We start from the raw sequence: 22,286 nt of genomic DNA, 5'->3' as shown, positions 1-22,286 counted from the left end.
GATTTTATTTTGGATCACATTTTACATTCTAAAGACTTAAAAGAGTTTAGTGAAAGGGAATTTGTCAACGGTTTTCTTGACATAGGAAGTGTTATATTCAGCCATTAAACAAGTACATGTGATAATCGAAATAAATAATGGGTTATTAACAAGATTTGCAGCAACTCTTTTACGGCACTTGCGTTCAGTCATTGACCGCATCACTAGTGAAAAGATCACAAAAATATTTAAAAAATCAAAAAAATTATTTAAGGTAGCTGCTCTTTGTAATGGGTGCCATTAAACATTTACATGCAGAAAAGTTATCTGCTTGGCAAAAATAGAGAAGAAAGAGTTGTTTGATCAATGTTTCTTTGGAATCGTAATGATATACATCATGAAATGGTGGCAACATTCAAGACAAATTCAAATAAAAAATACAGAGTTCCGTTGGGTTACGTTTATCAAGCTCATCATGACAATCAAAATGCAGAACCGGAGTTATTAGATTTGCCAAGCATCATATCTTTGGCTTCATTGATCTTAGACGCAAGATAGTGGCTGCCTCCAGCGTCCGGGTGGTTTGCAACCATCACCCTCCGGTGAGCTTCCTTCACCTTCTCTGCCACAACACTCTCCCTGTTTTTTGTAAAACACACCACACACACACAAAACTCAGTCAAGACCACCAAAGAAGAAGAAGAAGAAGAAGAAGAAGAAGAAGAAGAAGAAGAAGAAGAAGAAGAAGAAGAAGAAGAAGAAGAAGAAGAAGAAGAAGAAGAAGAAGAAGAAGAAGAAGAAGAAGAAGAAGAAGAAGAAGAAGAAGAAGAAGAAGAAGAAGAAGAAGAAGAAGAAGAAGAAGAAGAAGAAGAAGAAGAAGAAGAAGAAGAAGAAGAAGAAGAAGAAGAAGAAGAAGAAGAAGAAGAAGAAGAAGAAGAAGAAGAAGAAGAAGAAGAAGAAGAAGAAGAAGAAGAAGAAGAAGAAGAAGAAGAAGAAGAAGAAGAAGAAGAAGAAGAAGCAGCGGTCGTTGTTCCGCAGCCGCCACCGCCTCCACCACCACCAGTCGAACCAGCGGCTCCCGCACAGGCCGAGCCTGATCACGCTGATCCTATCCCGCCTGTACCGTATGCCCAGTATACAGTACACGATCTTCTGGCGCAACCCGGTTGCAGGAACATGAACAAACTCGACCCGGATCGAGCCCCCGGCACCTATTGGTACGTAAATTTTTTCCAACGATATTTTTAAATTAATTAATATTTCGTCTTATATATTTGATATTAATTAACTATTTCTTTTTCCATTTGACTAGGTTTACGACCGACAATGCAGTCAGTCGTAACGTTGCGGATATCATCAAGGGGTTTTTCGTACAACCCCATACCAGCTACAAGAAGCTGGATCGGGCCACACTTGACACTTGGTTCAAGTGTTTTGCGGTAAGTAATTTCCTTTAATTTTAATTTTAAATTTTAACTTTTTACAATAATTACTAACTTTTTTTTTTCCTAGCAAAACTGGCATTGGGAACCATCGGCACACGGACGTGTGGAGACGGCCTTCAAGGAGAAGGTCGAATTCTGCCTCAACAACACCGTTTCCGACTGGAAACGGAAGTGGGAGGTCGACGGCGACAAGGCCAAGCCGGCGCCTATGTCCAATTTCGTCTGGCAGGGCCTTGTCCAGTTCTGGTCGGATCCAATCAACCAGATTACGACCGCCAAGTGTTCCGTATCTAGGTAAGTCGTATTTAATTTCATAAATATTTACATTATTTTTTTCCTTTTAATAGATTCTAATCAAAATATTTTTCAGGAACGCTACTGATGATGCGAGAAATAAGAAGAACGTCCCGCACACTTCCGGCCAGATTCCTTTTGCCGGAAGACGACTTATGATGGTAAGTAAAATAAATCATTAATTTTCTTTCTCAACTAATAAACTCTTATTTTTTGATAATAATTAATTTTTTCTTTTTTATTTTGTAGGTCGAAGATAACGGAGGAGAACTTCCTCCGATGACGAAGGTTTTCGCCGAGACGCATAAAAAGCGTAACGGCGAATTCACGGATCCTCGGGCGGAGGAGATCTACAACGCCGCATGTGCGGCGATCGAGGAGCGACAGACGCAGCTGACTCAGCAGGCGCGTCAAACGTCTCCCGGAGGTAGCTCGGTCCAATCGACCCCGGCGCTGACGGTGGCGGAGATGGACCAGATCTTCGAAGAGGTACGTAATTAATTATAATTACTTTTTTTAATTAATGTAACTTTAGTTTTAAATTATATTTCTAACCATAATGTTTTTATATGTTTGTAGGTTGCCCCAAAGAAAAAGGGGCTGGTATTAGGGATGGGATCCATCCGTGATACCCCGAGAGCTACGGCGACTACTCACGTCCGGGCTGCGGCGGATCCGGTTATCCGCTAGGAGATCGATCAGATGCGGACCCAGTACGAGGCGAGGATCGGCCAGTACGAGACGAGGGTCGACCGTTACGAGGGCAAGCTCGACCTGCTCTACGGTCTTTTCGAGATCATGGGAGCCGACAACCCGGTACTCATGGCGCAGCTGGACAAGCTGAAGGCTGATGGGGTTCTCGGATCGTCTGCCGTCGGGTCATCTACTAGGACTCGACCGCCGGTGCAGACGGACGAGGAGATGTTCCGATCTCTCGGGGTCGACCCTCCTACAGCCGGAGCCGGAGATCAGGTGCCGGCGGGACCATCAAACCGAAGACCCGGCAAGGAGCACGTCCAAGACGATGGGGAGGAAGCCGGTGATGGGATCGACGATCTACAGATAGATTTAGATGACCTGTAGGTTTTTTTTTGTAAATTACAATTAATTTTTGTAAATTACAATTAATTTTAATTTCAAATTGTAAATTATTTTTTTATTTAAATTTTAATTCGAATTTTTTTTTTTTTTTAATTTTCAATTATTTTTTTTTTATTTTTCATATATATAAATCGTCGTATAATCGTCGTAATCGATTTCTTCAAACCGTCGTAATGTCGTCGTACATATTACGACGACTTTACGACTATAATATACGACGACAAATACGACGATTATACGTTCGAGATTTACGACGATTTTACGACGCTATGAAGAAATACTTTACGACTGATTTACGACGATTTTTGCGTCGTATATTTTACGACGATCTTACGTCGACCATTAACGACCACTTAACGACGGTCTAGGCGAAGACCAAGTGGACGCAATTCGATGTAAACGCGTCGTAAATTGTACGACGCATTTACGACGATTTTATTTGCCTCGACGTTACGACGAAACAAAATCGTCGTATATTATACGACGATTTTACGACGATTTGTCTATTACGACGATGAGTTTACGACGATTTTGAAATCGTCGGTAATCCGTCGTAATGGCCCTATTACGACGAATTAACGACCATTTCGGCCGTCGTAAAATGATGTTTTTCTTGTAGTGAACCCTCCATGCGAATATTTCTATAAAATCAAAATTAATATTTTTTTATTAATAAAACCAACCGATAAAGGTAGAAAGGATTTCATATTGACATAAACAAACAATTTGTCATTTTATGATAAAGAAAACATCCTTTTCAGATTAAAACGTACCAAATATAAAAAAATATATTGAATAAATAAGGAATATTCCCAATTTTAATTATTAAAAGTTGAATCCGATAAAATTATATAAAAAATAAAAAGATTATAAAAATAAAAATTTACATTTTCAAAATTCACACGACAAAGAGTTCGAACCCGCGATATACGTATAACAGGAAAGATCTCCTAACCAATTGTGCCAGAATATTTTTTTTGTTGATGACGAAGCTGTTTTGTTTATATTGGTTTGTACTCGGATTTTCAAATAAAACTTTGGGCCACCTATATTCAGATTCAATGCAAATCCATTAAAGATCTCAATAAAAAATTTTGTAAAAATTAAAAATTACCAAAAATCGTTAAAATCAATCAATTTAAACCAATCAAATTATAACAAACACCGACCAATCAGAAAGCTCAAAACTCATTAATCAAAACGACAAAAAACTTTGGGTCGCCTATATTCAGATTCAATGCAAATCCATTAACGATCTCAATCAATTAAAAATTACCAAAAATCGTTAAAATCAATCAATTTAAACTAATCAAATTATAACAAACACCAACCAATCAGAAAGCTCAAAATTCATTAATCAAAACGACAACCTAAACTGTGCATTGAACCACAGCTCAAGTTACTTCCCAAATAATAATATGATATGTCAGACCTTTTTTCATGGTATATGCATTAACTCAAAAATCTAGGACCTTCTTTATTTGTCTTACTATTGGTTTTCAAAGTTGTTTACAGAGATGCATGGACCTATATTTATTAGAACATGTTTCAGATGGTTGTTTCAGAGTTCCGCTCATTTTATGAGGTGGTTCTCAGGTTTGGTTTCCACTTCTCGAACTTTAAATTTTCTATAATTGTGTGATTTATTGAGAAACAATTGAATAATTTGTCTAATATCTTAGGTTTAAGAACCCAATTTTGAATTTGTAGTGAACAAAATAGATTTCAGACGACTACAAACTATAGTTAAAGTCTAATAACAATATCCAATATGCTCCGTCTAGCGTTTCAAAATCATGTGTTGTAAAAAAAACGGTGTATATAATATATACAAACAAAATAGTGGTAAAATTAGATCTTTTAATACAGAGGATTTAAGCACTACTAATAAATTACAGAAACTTGAAATATATCTCAATCTATAAAGAATTAAAGATATATTAAAAAAAATTAAATTGAATATCACATATGTTGTAAATAATTTGCACAGCAAAAGTTTGTTTTCAAAAATGCTTAGATGCAAATACATAAATTGATTTTTTGGAAACTTATTACTCTGATCTCTCATATAATAAAATAGAAGATCCTCGAATGCTACAATATGATCACAAAATAAAAATCAACAAAAATTATATAAATGTTACTCCCTCCGTTTCACAAAGAGTGTCGTTTTAAGGTTTTATTTTTGTTTCACAAAGAGTGTTGTTTTATATTTTCAATGCAAAATTTTAAACAATATTCCAGTTTTAACCCTATTAATTTAATATATTTACTAGATAAAAACAAATCATTTAATGTATTAATAAGGGATAAAGTTGTACTTTTAATAATTTTCTTAAAATGTGTGAAAAATGTCAGAATGACACTCTTTGTGAAACGGAGGGAGTACTAAACAAGCAATCACATATAGCGCGGACAATCCATTAGTTTAAAAGCTAAAATTGGTTTATAAAAAAAAAGAGCCGCAATCATGGGTTTGCTCATAGCCGGCTCTAACCTCAAGATATAACATTTTCAGTTGGTTTGTTATCTAAAGAGAGGTAAAGTCCATCGTTTTTGCAAATCCATTTAGATGAAGTAAAATAGTTGTTCCATGAACCTTCCCTATATATTTGCCAGCTCTCGAGAAAATGCTTTTTTCCATTCTGAATAAAGCTGAAATCACAAAAAATATTGCCACCGCAAAAATTGATGCTCCAAGAATAATTGAAGCCTAAAATTTTTTTTCCTGAATCAACTCTTGTTCCAGTTTTCTTTGTTGGGTTGTAACTACTACCACGACATTGAAAATGAAGAGGAATATTATTACTGAGTAGGTTCGTAACTATTATACGTTTTGTGGTGCAAGTAGTAGCAGCTTCATTCAAGCCAAAATACATAAAAATAACAACTAAAGCACAAACTATGGAATGGCTCATTTTTTGTATGGAATATGGTTTACAAAGATCAGTAGTGTGTGCAGTATTTATAATATTTTGTGTGTGAAAAACATGTTACTCTTACTTATTTGGTGTTCTATTTATGGCGTTAGCTAAATTTATAAATATAATTATAACCAATTGAAATTTGTGGTTGGAGTAGAGTTTACTCAGTTTAGTATTGTAAAATATGGTTAGTTTTTTTTGAGGATTTTTATCCTCTAGTGTTGAAATGATTTTTAAAAAAATATATTTGAATCTTTCTTTCCAAAACAATTTAAAGTTTCATTTTAGATACTTACTATTAAGACAGTAAGAGCAGCTCCATCGGTGGTATCTGGAAGGGTATCTCATCATTTAAAAAAAAATAGAAAATAATGAAAAGCAGAGAGAAAAAGTGAGAAGCACTTCTCATTTGAGATACACATGAGATACTCATGAAATACTTGTCACTCTATTAGTGAGTAACTTTTTAAAAAAAAAAATGCTGGTGCGCAGAAGCGCACCTTCATTTTCCCTTTACTAGTAGTATAGAGAAAGCTAACTCAGCTAAAAAAAACAAGGTTTTTTTTAGTTTGCAGCCCATCCCATTCCTAACCAATCTCCTCTTGGGGTGGGAGAAAGGGAGAAATTGCTAGATCTCTCAGGGGTTCTGATAGTTAATGATTCTTAGCTGGTCTCGAATGAACTCAAAATTTAATTCTATAAAATTAATTTATTAAAATAATAATATTTTTGTTTTAAGAACATTTTTCAGAATTTTTAACTGATGGAGATGTTCTAATGTTCCAAATGAACTCTTTGCTGTGGAAATAAATATTACAACAAGGGAAAAGGTCCAAAATCAAAATGGATTAAATTTGATGTGCCGAAAAAAAATCTGAACTAAAATATGATATCATTTCCTATCTGAACTACCGAAATATTCAAATTCTCTATCCAAACTATTGAATTTAGGCAGAATCCAATTTTGACCGTAAATCCGTTAGTCAAACCGTTAACAGTACTGACTCAACAATCCCAGTCAGCTGTCACGTCAGCTAAAGCGTCCAAAAATATTGAGTCATCTACCACGTCAGCTGTCATTATTTTAAAAATATAAATATATATATATATCCAGTTTTTTTTTGTTTTTTTTTAAAAGATGATATTATTTATATATTTTTCTAAATTTTTAATATTTTATCAATCTTTGTTAGTTAATAATGATTCTATTTAGATCTTGATTTTTCTGTTGTACAAATTCTTTTATACACAAGACTTAAAAATATATAATTTATTAATTTTTGTGGAAATATGTTTAAAAATAATATAAATTTTATGTATATAGGTAGATATATAAATCATAACCAATTATATTATTAAAAAAAATAGTTATATTTCTGATAACATATATTGCTAATATGAATGCTTCCAATTGGTTTAAGTTATTGGAAATTAAAAAAAAAATTCTTAGTTTAAGAATTCAATCAAGATACGGGACTTCACTCTTCAATATGAAAAGTTTATTCAAAAATCCATCAAAAGTTTTTCAGGAAGTTTAATTAACATACAAAAAGTTTCATCAAACAGGTTTTCTTGCTAAAAAAATGTCTTAGTATTTTTTGTATTACTGTAACTCTCTCCTTATCCCATCAAATTTCGATTTGATTTTCTTATCTATCCATAGTATGAATTCTAAAATAAATAAATTATATATTTTTAGTTTGTGTGAATAAAATAAAAGTTACAATAGAAAAATTGAGATATAATAAAATCTTTTTTAATTAACAAAAATTAATAGAATATTAAAAATATAGAAAAAAATTGAAATGGCACTTGACTCAATATTTTTGGATGCTTTAGCTGACATGACAGTTGATTGGGATTACTGAGTCAGCACTGTTAACAGTTTGACTAACGGATTTACGGTCAAAGTTAGATTCAGCCTAAATTCAATAGTTTGTGTAAGAGATTTGAATATTTTTATAGTTTGGATAGGAAATAGCACTATATTTTACTTCATATTTTTTTTGGCACATAAAATTTAGTTCAGGTTGATTTTGGTATTTTTCCATTTTAAATTTATTAAAACAAGGCTTGCGAGTGGCCTGATCTACAATTTCTCAAATGGGCCGAAAAAAAGCTCAAAGATTTGATTTTGGAGTTTTTAAAACTCACAAAAACCCAAAAAGTCTTTGTTTCTTTGTCCTCTCCATTACACTAAACCATGTCGACGCCATCGCCGACCTCCTCTCCTCCCTCTGATTCAAACCCTAATTCCGTCGCTACTCCGCCGCATCAAAACCAACCACCCTCCACATCGACTCCAACCCCTCCGCCACCACACAACACCGTCGTAGCCTTAGCCGCCTCGACCTCCGCCGTCGCCAGAAAAACCCAACCGGTTCTCTGGACACACGACGAGACTCTCCTCTTAATCGAATCCTACAAGGAGAAATGGTACGCCATTGGTCGAGGTCCCCTGAAATCAAACCACTGGGAAGAGATCGCCGTCGCCGTCTCCGGTCGCTCCGGCGTTGACCGGTCAGCGACGCAGTGTCGGCACAAGATCGAGAAGATGCGTAAAAGATTCAGAGCTGAGAGACAGAGCATGGGACCAATCTCGATTTGGCCTTTCTACTCTCAAATGGAGGAGTTAGATAGCAATCCAGCTCCAATATCAGCTCGTCCTCTCACTCGTCTCCCTCCGAATTCGAGTAATCATCACTACCAAGAAGATGAAGAAGAAGAAGAAGAAGAAGAAGAAGAGGATTACGAAGAAGAAGAAGAAGAAGAAGATGAAAAACAGAGCAAATCGAGAAGTATCAATTACATACTGAGAAGACCAGGAACGGTAAATAGACTCGCCGGAGTTGGTGGAGGATTGTTGCAATGGGGACAAAGAGAGAGATCGAAGAGGAAGAGGAGAGAAGATGATGAAGGAGGAGGAGGAGGTGAGAAGAGGAGGAAAGGAGCGAGAGCAGTGGCTGCTGAGATTAGAGAGTTTGCTGAGAGAGTGATGGTGATGGAGAAGAGGAAGATGGAGTTTGCTAAAGAGACGGTGAAGATGCGTAAGGAGATGGAGATGAAACGGTTAAAATTGATTCAGAGTTCTCAAACTCAGCTTCTTCAGTTTCTTAACACTGCCTTTGATTCTTTCTAAAAGAAATTTTTAGTCTTTTTCTTTTCAACTTTTGAAGCATATAATCAGAGCCAAAAAATTCAACTCTTGCCATTATCAGAGAGCTCAAGTGGTTAACTAAGAAGAAGATCAGGTCTCTGTTCCGACATAATGATATGGTCTAGTCTGAAAGACCAAGATTGTGTTTGTCTTTTTTTTTTTTATAAAAACTCAAAACTTTTGTAAACATTTTCATAAATCTCTGACAAATTTCCGATAATTTCATACTATGCACAATTACTCACTAACACTGTTGTGAACAGCAGATTCATATGTCAACTTATAGCTTTCATTTGTTATTGTGTCAACTTGTGAAAGTGTTAATTACTCTAATCTAAGTCAAAACAAAATCAAAGAAACCATTGTTCTTCTCTAACCTAGAAAAATGAACAAATGTAGTCTAATGTCATGAAAAATTTTATGTACACAATATTATGGGAAGCATGTGATCTTTTTTTTTTGGTTTTTCTCAATTTAACCATTAAGAAAGGAGAAAGAACAAATAATACATTCAGATTAAACTAACCTAAACCCACAAGAGGAGATAATTAGAAGGGAACAAACAGACAAAAAAAAAGGCTACTAAGGCCCTAAATATATGCGGCACAAGATGAGGAAAGAAAAAAAAATTGGTGGTGGAAGAGCAGACTTCTATACAAAACATTATAAACTGTTTCTACTCTTCCAAACCCCAAAAGATGGGAAGAAAGAAGATAGGGACTTTTCTCTATGATGCAGTGGTAATTTACATATGATGATGATTGATTATACCTTCTCTCTCTGTGTGTTTTCAAGAGGCAAAATAGACCATCATGAATTTGATCTGGCTTCTTCTTCCCCATTTATCTTCTTCCTTTGCTCTCATCAAATCTGCAAACTCAATCTTCAGAGTTTGGCTGGACCAACCAATGACGGTAATGGCAAGCATTAGCTCTTGCAGGATCTACAAGCTACTCTGAGGTTCTAGGTTCATCTGTCGTGGTTCCTCATTCCACTTTTGTATCAGGAGGCTTGGGAGATGATAGTTCTTGTGCTTCTTCTAATTGAGGCTGCTGATCAGAAGCAAGATGTTTCTGATTTTGTACAGTCAGCTGCTCTGGCAATTTTGGTCTCTTTTCTACTGAAGGTAGAGATTGTTGTCTCTGTATCACCCCCTTTGGACCCTGAATAGGCAAGCCACCAGGCAATGGTTTCTGAGCCAGTCCTTGGTTCGGTGTTGTTACTGGATCACTCCCAGCTGAATCTGTATTAGAGCTGTTTACTACTTTAGGAGCAGCGGTTTGCACAGAGGCGGCACAAGATGGAGGTTCCAATGCATTTGAAGAAGGCGCAGCGGTAGAACCAACTGCTTTTATATTTTTCGAATCATTACTCGCTTGAGGCACACCCTTGGTAATACTCATAATAGGTGTTTGGTGGGTGGGATTGCTTACAGGCTGCGCAATACGTGGCATACGTTCAGCTGGGAACTTCCTCGATAAGTCAGAGTTCCCTAGATAATTATGATGAACAACTCGTTGAGCTGTTGACTGCACTTGATTGCGCTGCTTTTGGTGTAGCAATAAATGCTGGTGGCTAGAAGGTGCAACTGCTGGTGTAATTGACGAGGTAGTGGTGGATACGATGTTACCTGGGGGCGCAGGTGAGCTCTGGCCTTGGGTGCTGTTGTCTGAAGGTAGCTGTATCTGTTGTTGCTGGGACGGAGATGAAGCACCAGGAAATGCTTTTGGCAGTTGCTGTGAATGATTTGAAGCCTGTGGTGGAACAAATGGTTTAGCCTGCAGATGCGTGCTCGTGGCAGCCCCTGCATTAGACTGCTGCTGATCAGGCCTAACTGGAACCACTGCCTCTCCTTTTTCGGTAGCCTGATTTCCTGGGGCCATGGCGAGACCATTCAGGTGTGACTGATCAACAGTGATGTTTTGATGGATTCCTCTACCCATCCCCTTAAATTGTTTATTCTGCTGTTGACCTTGCATTGGCTGCCTCTGGTGTGGGTGTTGTCTACCAGACTGCTGCGACTGCTGCTGGAGTTGTCGCTGCCGTTGTTTTCCAGCTTGATTATTCACTCCAGAAGCAGCAGACTGAGGATTCCTACCCAGACTATGAAGCGGCAACAAAGATTTTTGAGGGTTCTGTTGTGCCATAGCATTCATATTAGGAGAGGTCGACACTGGGGGCATCGGTAATGGCTGAGTGGAAACGGGTGGTTGAGTCTGAGGACTGTTTTGTGGAGAAGAAGATACAGAAGTCCCCTGAGGTTGTTGTCCATGTGGCATCATGGTACCAGATGCTGGAAACTGCTGCTGCTGTAGCTGCTGTTGCTGCTGCACATACCTCTGCTGCATTTGCCTTTGACGTAGAGCAAATGCGTCCTGCTGTGCACCAGTGGCATGACTTGGGCTCTGGAGATGAGGATGATGCGAGTTGCCAAGCACATGTGACTGCTGTGACATCTGATGCCCTGGGTACGCCTGAACAGGAGTTGTCTGGTTGGTAAATCCAGAACTCAACCCACTGAAAGCTGGGATCCCCTGACTGTTCCCTTGAGCAGCCTGCATCTGAAAGTCACGCATATCAGTTTCTATCTTCACTTGATTGTTTGTAATGTTGGTCAAATAGTTTCAAAATGTCAATCGACAAGCGGTAGACAAAAATCAGAAGCGCTGAACGTCTACAAACTAAAAACGAGGACCCAGATAATTAGTCCGGGTGGTGAAGCAATATAACAAGTTGATTACCCTAAGTTCCGCATGTGAGAAACTTAAAAACTAAGTGTACTAATTAAAGCAGCACATAAAACCCAAAATAGCTTACCCGCATCATATGCTGCACTGCTTCACGTGGAGGCCTGAGCATGGAGTTTCCTTGAGGAGTTCCTCCTCCAGAGTGAATAGTTCCACTGTTTGGAATTCCCACCATGCTACCAGTATTTGGCATTGCTGGTGAGCCCATCCCTTGAAAACCAGGCCTGGACATGGGTGTGCTCCTGTTCATTCCACTAACACCCATCGCATTTCCACCAGGAACCATGCGATGTCCAGATCCTGTTCCAGGACTTGATAAAGAAGGCTGCTGCATGTTTCTAGCGGATGACATCTGATTATATTGTTGGAGTCGGTGTTGTTCATCAAGTGGCAAAGACCCTTTGGGAACGTTGAATCTACCATCCCTAGAAAGGGAAAAATATATCACCAACCAAAAAGAAGTAATAACCCTCGAGTACATTGAGTGGAGATGCACGAACGAGTGCATTCACCCAAAAAAAAACTCATTCATTACAAGCTCTACCTGACTGAAGGACTGTGTAGACCAGCTGTGGTTGGTAAATTGTTGCCGAGACCCACACCAGATGATCCAAGAGTGGATGGATTTGCTCCAGAAGTAGGGAGCCCTGGCGTGCCTTGATTTAACGTTGGAAGACCTGGATTTTCAAGTGAAAATACATCTTGACCTGAAGTTGACGCATCACAGACATCAAGGGGCCTTCATCCGGAGAGTAGCAGAATATTAGAATTGCGGAAGTAGTAATCAGGAAATATATGAATTTAAAGAAACACTGAAACTTACGTTAAGACCCCTCCATTCAGATTATTCGGGAATACTTGAGAAAGAGCCATGACTTGTGAATTGTGAACTGGTACTATCTGCTTGGGATCCCGACCATCATTCTTGAAGATAGATGAAACAGTAGCAAACATACAAAATTAGCAACAAGAAAACAGAATTAGGGGATAAGAAGATTTAAAGTTCAAACTACAATGTCATGGTTCTTAATGACTTCAGCAAATGTTCGCCAATATTTGCAGCTATGCATTGAAACATGCAACCGTTATGCCAAATAAAAGTGATTGAGATATGCCGTTCTCAGCATAAACTCTGACTATAACAAGACAAGGAAGCCTATCTTCTCAAATTCTATACCCCGGATGTCTGTAAGCAAAAACGTTACCAGCTCCATGCAATCTGAAGACTTAATTCCGTGAACAAGTAACCACAGAGACCCTGAGAACACTCTCTAGAACTATTAAGTTTAGACCCCTCCAGCATTCGATTAACAAGGAACACAAAAACTAAAAGTTAGACTAGAACACCCAAAATATCATCTCATTTATGACATACACGACATACAAGAGGAACTATCACTATTGCCAGGCAAGGGTTGAATTACGACTAGAAAATAATGCAGAACTACGGTATCCACTAGTTTTATATTAGAAGCTTCAGTAACGAAGCACTAAATGAACCAACCTGTGTCTTTCTATAATGTAAGTTCTTCCCAATCAAACAAATCTTCTCAAAATGGGACTTCAGGGTATCTTCCTCCATTGGCCCTTGCAGTCGCTGAAACAACTGTCTCGCACTTCCCTGGATATAACATACATTATCCGGGGCATTTAAGTTAGTCTAAACTTAGAGGACACTTTATTCAGCATCTTAGAGCTAAAGAGAAACCTTTGGAATGCCAGGCAAAGTGGATGGATAAGACTGAGAATTCCCCGAGTCTTCAGCACTATCAGCCCCATCACCAGCAGTCTTATCCATCAAAATTTTATGCCGCTCCTTGCATTCACTCGGATTACGATATATACACTGGAAATTTAAGCAGCAAAAAACTGATCAAACAATAGCCAACAACAAATCCCAATTGTTCACTGATACGAGAAAGCAATTTCCCGGACAACAATATTCAGCACAACAATTCACTAAACAAACAGACAGCTCTGCCACTAGGTTGGAAATGTATTAAAGAAAGAATCCCAAGATTTTCCAAAGCAACAGGCACTTACCTTAATTTTAAGAGTGCTGTTCATTGCATCACTAATGAGCTCCCAGTTAGGGCCCATGTCATGCACCAGGACAACAAGAGCCTAAGTGATGGAACAAAATTAGATACTCCAAGAAAAACCTACAGCATATCGATGTTAATGAAGATGACAAATAAAAAACCTGATCCTCAAATAGCGACCACGGATTTTCAGAACCATGCTGCCCAGGAGAAATCTGCGTAAATTAAATTTATAGTTTAAAACAAATATCTTTTAAAAAAAGCGAACAGAAGAGCTAGCAAACCTTCAACAGCATATACCTTCAGGCCTTTTATTTTTCTGCTCCTATCACGACCTCCAATAAACTTAATCGATTTGTTGGGGTTGGACATATTGCTCATCTGGGAAGCTGCCGGAGAAGGAATAGATCCAGCTAGAGGAATAGCACTATCAAAATTATGCTCTACCAACTGCTTTGTAGTCTTTTGCTTCTTTGCATTATGAGGACCATACAGACCTTATAAAATATAATTTGAATATGTCACAGAGCTATAAACTCATTATGAAGCAGCTTGGGGGCATAAAAAGGGAAGATGTCGATAAAGCAACAACATCATGTTCGCTTCCAGAAACAGTAGAGCTGAATTAATCCATATAACAAACTTTCTCTCTAGGTTTAAAAAACGTCCAAAAACATCTTCCACATGTACGCAAAAGATGATGCTTAAAGCTTGATATCCCCTAGAATAACTCCTAATCACAAGCTATGTTTGATTTATAAAGGAAGAGGCTCCCCACAACCACTGAAAAACTAAAATGCACCAGAGAGTAAAAACGAATTTGCAAATAATACCATTCATATCGAAATGATTCTCTGCTCGCTTCTTCCAGTGGTCCTTCTGCCAAAATAAGGACGAATCAGAATCCTTTCTGGAACGTCAATCACCAGTACAGGGACATATTTACCAACTACTATAACTTAAAATCCTCATTCAAGAAATATGAAACTGTCAACAGACACTTCTACAAGATAAAAAATGGAAAAAAAGAATGAATTGTATTTCAATCCGAGGGTAGAATCCAAGCATCAAACCATTCCTGCATGAAACAAAATTTTCATAGCAAGCTAGTCAAGTATTAACATTGTTAAGAACACCACCTGAACTCCTGGCATACTTTCCCTTAATATTTGTTCAAAATTAGTTTTTAAGATTTTAGCACTGAAATCACCTGTTCAGTATGGATTGAGGAATCTAGATGCCAAGTTTGTTCGTACGCAGATCCCTGCAACAAGTGAAATTGCAAATTACAGTGCAATATAAACTAAAATTAATAGCAATTAATTTTCAGCAAAATAAAAAGTAAGAGATATGCTCATATTGCAAACTACCATATGCGTCTTCTTCTTCTTCTTAGGTTTTCCTGACGTTTCAGTCATCTCATAAGGTAACTGCTTCTCAAAATTACCACTTGATTCAACCTCTGTTCCTTTTTGAACAAAATTACCACCATGCAAAGTACTTTGCTCATCCTGAAAAGAACTAGTATCTCCACTAGACCCATCTGTCTTTGAGGGCGCTGGTAAATTCCCAGAAGTAGTACAGCCAAAAGGACTCACAATCCTCTGCCTGGAAGCAGTGCGGACACGCCTCGTCGGTACTGAGCCGACATTGATATTACTAGTAGGCCTTTTCATCAAATTCGATGAGTTAGACCCCCCTGTGTAGTTGACGTATGGTACATCGGCTCCAATATCATATGACCGGGCAGAATGAGACTTCATCAAATTCTTCCTTTTTTTGTGGCTTAGATTAAATGACTTGGTACATTCAAAAGCTCCAGGAAGATAATAGGCACTTGTTTCTCCTTCATCTTCATCGAAGGCAGTGACATCGTATCCTATATCTACAATGGCGATAAAAGATCAGCAATACTTAACCAACACAGAGAACTCACAAAACCAAGAATTGTGCATACCTCCAGCAGCATCATAGCCTGATGTATCAACCTCCTCCTGCATGCTATTTCCAGACTTCTGGGAACAGAGAAATAATTAAAAATCTTCGGATAACAGATATAAATTCTCCGGAAGTATATGTAATCAAGTTTACAATAGGAAATCTCACATACCTCACAGCGTGCGATGTGGGTCTCAATGGACTTTTGGTACACCATCATAGCACCAGATGGAACTGAATAAAATAGGCTTTCCTGCACAGTAACAAAGCTCGATCAGCAATATTGTAGATCTATCCACAGCAACAGTATCTGAGGCTGCCGAAAACTTTTAAGAAATTCATACTTCTGTAAACTGATCAACCAGAGATACATCCAATATTTCTGGGTCGCATATATAGTTGGGCATTGATGGTGCAGCTGAATGATAGGGGATAGAAGAGTTGTTATACTTCAAAAATCTACTTGCATACTCCCTGACACCCACAGCTAAATATTTTCTGCCATTCTCGCGATTAGATTCTTGGCAAGTCTCCTGCATACGGCCACGGTATTACTTAGCAAGACATCATTAAGTTTACAAAAATCGTAATATAAAGACCAAAAGAACCAGAGACTCCTGGAGGTAGAAATGGAAGACAATTCAAGCGAATAAGAAAGATCTGGTTAATCAATCATAGGAAGGAAATATCCGCAGAATTGTCTTGCTTACAGTCCAGTCACAAATTTGACAACATGGTTCCAGGGACCATACTTTAATCATATGATCACCATTATCACCAAAAACCATGAGAGAGGTCTGTCAGTCAAATACCTTATCAATTCCCACGCTTGTCTCCTCAGGAACATTCACAGAACTCCAGAATTGCAAGATAGCATTAGATAGGATTGAAGCTATATTTTTCAGCTTTCTGTGCTGAATTCGTTCCTCAAATTTCAACTGACAAGTCAAAGCAACTCGATGGCAAATTTGTGCGGCCGCAGTCATCTTCCAAATGCGCTCCTAGAAGATGAAAAGAAAAAGGTGAGAAAAAACAACATGCAATCTGATCACTGAATGAAAAATGTTCCAGCAACATAAAAATGGACAGGCTCGTTTATGCATAGGAATATCCAGGTGCTATTGGAATAAGCAGAATAACAGTCCACAAATTGCAGCAATTTCCATGCACATATATATATAATTTAAGTCAGAAAGCTGATTCAACTAGACCACACCTGCGCAAAGTCGTTGGCCAGCCATGTCATTTCTTCGAGGACAAAATCCCATTGAGATTTCTCACGAACCTCCACTGGTGCGGTACCACAAGATAACTCGGCAATTCTTTTTCTCTTTGCCTGTTAGTGTATTATGTCATACATAAAAAGATGAATAGGTATATAACTTTCTTAAAAGCTTGACAGATTAAGATCAACAAGCCCAGTTGAAAAAGAAAACCTGTATTATCCGTGCCTCCTCAAGGATAGAGTCTTCCCTCAAAGTATCTAACACTTTTATGCAAGCATCTGAGCTAGGCTGATGTTTTGATGCTTCAACGTCAGTTCCTGACAATACATTATCACCAACCATGCAGGAACTTTCGTCTACTGATACCTGAGGAATTCCAGGGTTCAAAGAGCTACTAGGATTGTCAGCTAAAACACTACTAACTTTCCTGTCATTTTCAGGTACAACCAACCCATCTTGAAGTTTTTTCTCTTCATTTTGAAGCTCAGCTCTACTTCTGTAGCTTTGATCTTCAACTTTAACCGAATTCATCTGCATTTCACGCCCAGGACTGCACTCACTAATAATGGTGGTAGATTGACCTGTCTCATCCTCAATCTTAGTTTTCGTCCGTTCACCAGCTGTTTGGTTCAGCAACCCCTCTACGCTTGAAGCCTTCTGCATAGGGATTTCATCTGAATCAAGTTTTCCCACTCTATAAAGATCTCCTTCAGTACCTACATCTACTTCTAAGTTGTTAGCATGAGACGAATCTGACTCTAACCCTTTTGTCCCTGCAGCTCCTCTATCTGCTAAGTTTTCTTTCTCTCCCGTAGAATCTCTTAGGCCATTCAATTGGATAGAATTATTGTCCTGGCCAGCTATTGTTGCGGCTTTGGGAGAGCCAATCTCTGTACTAGTCAAAACTAGTTGTGCCTTCTTCCCAGCAAGACTAGTCTCTTCAAATGGCAAATATGCAGAGCTTTTTCTATGTGTAATGTCTGCTTCATCTTTCAATAGACTAGTCTTGGATCCAGCAATATTGTCTCGTACAACAGGTCCACCATCCACCTTAGAATTCAGCGGATTGGTGGGAGCTACATTTTTCGGAACAATATTACCATTTGAATTTTCAAATATTGGACAAGATACAGAGGTTGTATGCCTATCCCTTTGATTGGCTGCTTCGGGAATGCAACCCTTTCCATCTACTAATCCTCTGCGAATAGAGATCGACGTTGCCACGCCACCACGATTCTGAACTACATCCGTGGAACTTGACCGTGCTGGATCCCGGTTTATCTTTGATCTGTTCCTACGAGCATAGGGGCGAAAAATGGCAGAATCTTCAGTTTCTTTGGTATTCTGATTGGTGTTTGCTTTGGAAGACCGTTCTGACTCAGAAGTTCTGTTTTGCCTATTAGGATATCTCAAATTTCTCTCTCCTTCAGCTGACTTATTTTCAGAATCAAACAGTAAAAGATTATCCGCTGTATTAGGTTCAGAAATTGTAGGAACTCCGGGTCTACCGCTACTCTCCACAGAGTCTCCATGTGGTGAGGCAGCCAGAGCAAAACTATCCTTGACTTCACTGTGGGGGTTATAGGTAAATAATGATGAGTTAATCGATGAAATTTAAAAGGAAACTGCAACATAACACGAATGTACCTGTTTACAAAATGTTCTGCTTGCTGATCTGTGAGTGATGTAGACTGGACGCTATGTGAAGTTGCAATACCAAACTTAAAATCCAAGGGATTACCGCCCTGAAGCAGATATAGGAGTAAAGGCTTGTCATAATAAGTTTTTCAAAAGAACGATAACAGGGAAATAGCAAATCGGTATTCATACTTTCTCCAGAAACTCTAATTCTCTCCTCCTTTCCTCACGGACATCATACTCTTGCCTGTTGAAACAAGGATCTTCGTTACACATTGGACGTGATTGAAGGCAGTAGAAAATGTAGAGTGTTTTAACGACATCGCAGAAAATGAAGAAGTCTCAATCTAAAATACCTTAGCTCCGCTTGAGCCTTCTCAATTGCTGTTCGGCGCGGAGATGTTTTGATACCAATACCACCTCCACTATCGATAACTCCTCCCATGGAATCAACCTCAGCATTTACTAGAAGATATCCTGAAACGCCTCCATGCATCACCACCTTGGATGTCCCATTAATTCGAATTCTAACTTAACTGGAAAATATAACAAGAAACTTTCAGTATATACAGCATTCCAATTGACCATACCACAGAAGTTAGAATCAGCAACCGCTAAATAAAGAATAATAGTAAACGTATGCGCATGTATGTTCTCATGATGCAAAAATTTGCAAATAGTAGAGAATATACTCAAAGCAGCATAACACATCAAGAGCTAGAACTATGCATTTCAGCATAACAAAGACCATAATATACACCCTTTTAAATTTAAACCCAGGCTAAGTGGTGGATAAAACTCTTAGAAGCCAAAGCAATGAAATGTTGCCTAAAGAGTGAAATGTTGCCTAAAAATGACACTAACAACGATGACGAAGAACAAAAGTTGAAAAAATGATCAGCTAAGCTACTTAATGGCATGCCCGCGAATACTTTCCATCAAATATTGCACATTTAGAAGCTAAACGAGCAGGAACCATGAGTTACAGAGACGAATTTTCATCATTCAATTCACATTCCTGATCAGGGTATCACAATGAGAAGCACTTGCACTATCAACCCTCCAAAGACACAACGTTGAAAAAAAAAAAACCGAAACGTTAAAAAAAATCAGAGAAACTCCAGCAAAGCTGGACTCTAGGGTTTCAGAGAAAGAGTGAGAGAGGAGAGAACAAAGCTTAGGGTACCTGAATTGGACGTAGAAACAAGGCAAACGCAAAGCTAGGGCACAGAGCTCGGGGAATCAAACAATCTAAAATTAGTTTCTCTCTCCTAGGGTTTCCGAAGAAATGAACAAAAAACAAAACCCCTTTTTTAAGCTTCAAATCAAAGACGAAACCAATCTCTCAGGAGGGCTGTGACGAAATGGAATCCATAAATTTTTCTTCTTCTTGCGAAATTCCTAATTCAGCAATTTGTTCTTTTCAATTTTGGTTTCCCTCTCGGGAGGAAAAAAAAAATTTGTTCTTGGTGATGTTTTTTTTTCGGTCTCTCTCTCTCTCCTCGATGCAGTATGCGACTCTCTTTCTCTCCTCAACTCCTGGTTCTGGGCCTGGGCCTGGGCCTCTTTTGTTAATTTGATACTCTTTTGGGCCTTTTGTTGTAATAACAGTTTCATGCTTATATGTCATTCAATAATTGACTTTTTTTTAAAAAAATTATATCACTCAATAGTTGACTTTATATTTTAGTTTTTCTCTTATTTAAGAAAGATAGGAGGTTTTATTTGTTGTTTTTTTTTAAATTATATATTCCTGCTGTTCAAAAAAAAAAATTATATATTCCTAATAACATCTATACCTTAACTTTAATTTGTGGTATATTCACAAGCAATAGAAAAATTGTTGATTCTGAAAATGTTTCTCTAGTTTTTGTTTTTGAGGAATAAATATTTCTCTAGCTTACCCGCTACAATGAGAAAATTTTTCAAAACCGCATCAATTCTCTACATTATCGCCTTATCCGGCTCATTCTCATCTGTAGTTGTTGCTCCAATTGTGGATGGCTCACACTTATCTTTAGAAGCAAGTCCAATATATCTTACTCTGTTTTTGTAACCATTAACAATGTGCTCTGTTTTCACTTCTTTCATTTGTTTTTTTTTCCTGTATGTAACAAATTTTTTTTTGAGTATTAAATTCAACTTTCCAACAAAAAGTTATTAAATACTGATGGTAGTGTAATCAATCTTTCATAAATGCAAAACATGAAGACACACACTGGATTGTACAATATAAACGTGGCCACGTAGTAAGGTTTTAGGGGAAAACATGCAGGAGTCTAGGAGATGGCCTTATCCTTCGAGTTGTTATAGCTTTTGTATATCAAACCAATACACTTCCAGGCTCGTTCCCAAAAACGATAAACCAAAACACTTTTATACTGTTTACACTAAGCTATATAAGTAGCGTTAAGTGATTCATCTAACCTAAAGTCACATATGATGTTCAGTGATTAGTCTAAGTCTGAGTAAAAAAATAAACCCAAACACAAGATCCATATTTTAGTAAGAAACCATTCGATCTCTCATTAGCTGATACTAATACCTAATATAATAGGTTTCTAGCCTTCAACATATAATCTGGCTCCATATGTAGCATGATAAAGCCTCAGAAAAGTTTGCATGTAAAAATTGCATTATCTTGGGAATGAAATTGAGATTTTTTTTTTTTTTGATTAGCACCTAAGGTATCTGAGGCCCGAAGACACCCGACTAATCCTATGGTGGGGCGTGAGGCCACCCAGTTAAACCCCACATAGCCAAGTGTTAATGTGATATAATTCCGCACTTGGAGAAAGTCAATCTCTACCCTAGACCAACAGGGTAACTCTTCCCATAAGTGGGAACCACCCCAGTACAACCACTTGATTATAAAATTTAAATTGAGATTTTTGAAATAGTGATTTCTCATCTGACGAAAGGTTTAAAGGCTTTTTAGTGTTAATGGGAATTCGTAGTCTTAATGAGATATGAGATTTGCTACTATCAGAAAGCCATCATTCAAGAGATAAGAGATTCGATGCTATCAAGAATTATTACAAATTTTGATTGCTGACAACTCAATCCGAATCCTAGCAAAACTATGGTTTGTTAGTGACTTAAAGAAGAGACCATGAAATATAGAGAAACACACAAAATCGACAATAGTCACCTTAAGAGGCATATTCTTGCCGTTTCAAAAATCAACGACCAAGAACTTTAGAAATATCTTTTACCAATCATACCTCCCTCAAAGCCAGATTCTTGACAAAGCAACATCTTTTAGCAAAGCAATCATACACTTATATAGCCTTTTAGTAGTCTCATTTATGGAACACGAGCATATAAATAATGGGTTTTTTTTTTAATGTCTTTTTGGAGAGGAAAGTTAGATAAAACTGAAAATATGGTTACCTGGATGAAAAATGTTATAAAGAAGCACTATTCTTATAAATTCATAATCGTGCCAATCAAAACTAAAATCATGGCAATCAAAACTAAAATGGTACAAAATTATGTTCCGATTTTGAATCTTGATCCAACATGATGGTCCTTACTTTTTTTTGGGCCCTTCTCAACAAATGACGTACTCTCGTTTTTATTTCTCACAATAACTACTTTTGTTTTGTTGCTTTTTTGGTGAAGCAGGGTTAAAACTCTAATTACATGTATTTTAGTGGATTAGTTCTAAAGAAAGATTAAACCTAACCCAAGTTGTTGGGTGTTAGTTATTGTTTGGTGGCTACTTTTTCTATTAAATGTTAGAGATTTTTGACTGCACTTGCAATGTAAAAACGAACCAATCCAATTCACGGT

General features: G+C 37.6%; 2 protein-coding genes across 4 annotated transcripts; one reads left to right on the top strand and one right to left on the bottom strand.

The window, feature by feature from the left end:
• Nucleotides 1-7,931: 7,931 nt before the first annotated feature.
• LOC18013560 (trihelix transcription factor ASIL1) lies at nt 7,932-9,110 on the top strand. The gene has a single exon (XM_006418616.2). The coding sequence runs from the start codon at nt 7,947-7,949 to the stop codon at nt 8,880-8,882; it is 936 nt and encodes a 311-aa protein (XP_006418679.1). The 5' UTR covers nt 7,932-7,946; the 3' UTR covers nt 8,883-9,110.
• A 225-nt stretch (nt 9,111-9,335) lies between these two features.
• On the bottom strand, nt 9,336-19,971 carry LOC18013535 (chromatin modification-related protein EAF1 B). 3 transcript variants are annotated; one of them, XM_006418615.2, is made up of 22 exons: nt 19,678-19,971; nt 18,848-19,027; nt 18,684-18,738; nt 18,501-18,598; nt 17,064-18,423; nt 16,844-16,963; nt 16,440-16,628; nt 15,972-16,160; nt 15,800-15,880; nt 15,647-15,704; nt 15,060-15,574; nt 14,900-14,953; nt 14,523-14,568; nt 13,990-14,186; nt 13,851-13,904; nt 13,691-13,771; nt 13,356-13,493; nt 13,152-13,268; nt 12,471-12,571; nt 12,192-12,386; nt 11,718-12,072; nt 9,887-11,461 (listed from the first exon to the last, which is right to left on the bottom strand). In XM_006418615.2, exons 2-22 carry the CDS (start codon nt 18,985-18,987, stop codon nt 9,887-9,889), a joined length of 5,718 nt encoding a protein of 1,905 aa, XP_006418678.1. In that variant the 5' UTR covers nt 18,988-19,027; nt 19,678-19,971. The 3 variants fall into 3 exon arrangements, with proteins under 3 accessions (XP_024009657.1, XP_006418678.1, XP_024009658.1); XM_024153890.1 differs by having other exon boundaries at nt 15,647-15,701; XM_024153889.1 differs by lacking the exon at nt 19,678-19,971 and having other exon boundaries at nt 9,336-11,461; nt 18,848-18,987.
• Nucleotides 19,972-22,286: the final 2,315 nt, after the last annotated feature.

Source organism: Eutrema salsugineum, unplaced genomic scaffold (genome assembly GCF_000478725.1).
Source record: "Eutrema salsugineum unplaced genomic scaffold, Eutsalg1_0 scaffold_4, whole genome shotgun sequence".
NCBI lineage: Eukaryota > Viridiplantae > Streptophyta > Magnoliopsida > Brassicales > Brassicaceae > Eutrema > Eutrema salsugineum.
The sequence above is the reverse complement of the archived record's forward strand: the minus strand, read 5'-3'. Positions and strand labels throughout refer to the sequence as shown.

Bases quoted from the DNA above. Each gene is read 5' to 3' on its own strand.
- LOC18013535 (XM_006418615.2), bottom strand. From the start codon at position 18,987: ATGCATGGAGGCGTTTCAGGATATCTTCTAGTAAATGCTGAGGTTGAT. The intron at 18,739-18,847 runs GTATTTTAGATT...TTGTTTCAACAG, and splicing joins AAGGCTCAAGCGGAGCTAAG to GCAAGAGTATGATGTCCGTG. The intron at 12,387-12,470 runs GTAAGTTTCAGT...CTCCGGATGAAG, and splicing joins CTGAATGGAGGGGTCTTAAC to GCCCCTTGATGTCTGTGATG.
- LOC18013560 (XM_006418616.2), top strand. From the start codon at position 7,947: ATGTCGACGCCATCGCCGACCTCCTCTCCTCCCTCTGATTCAAACCCT.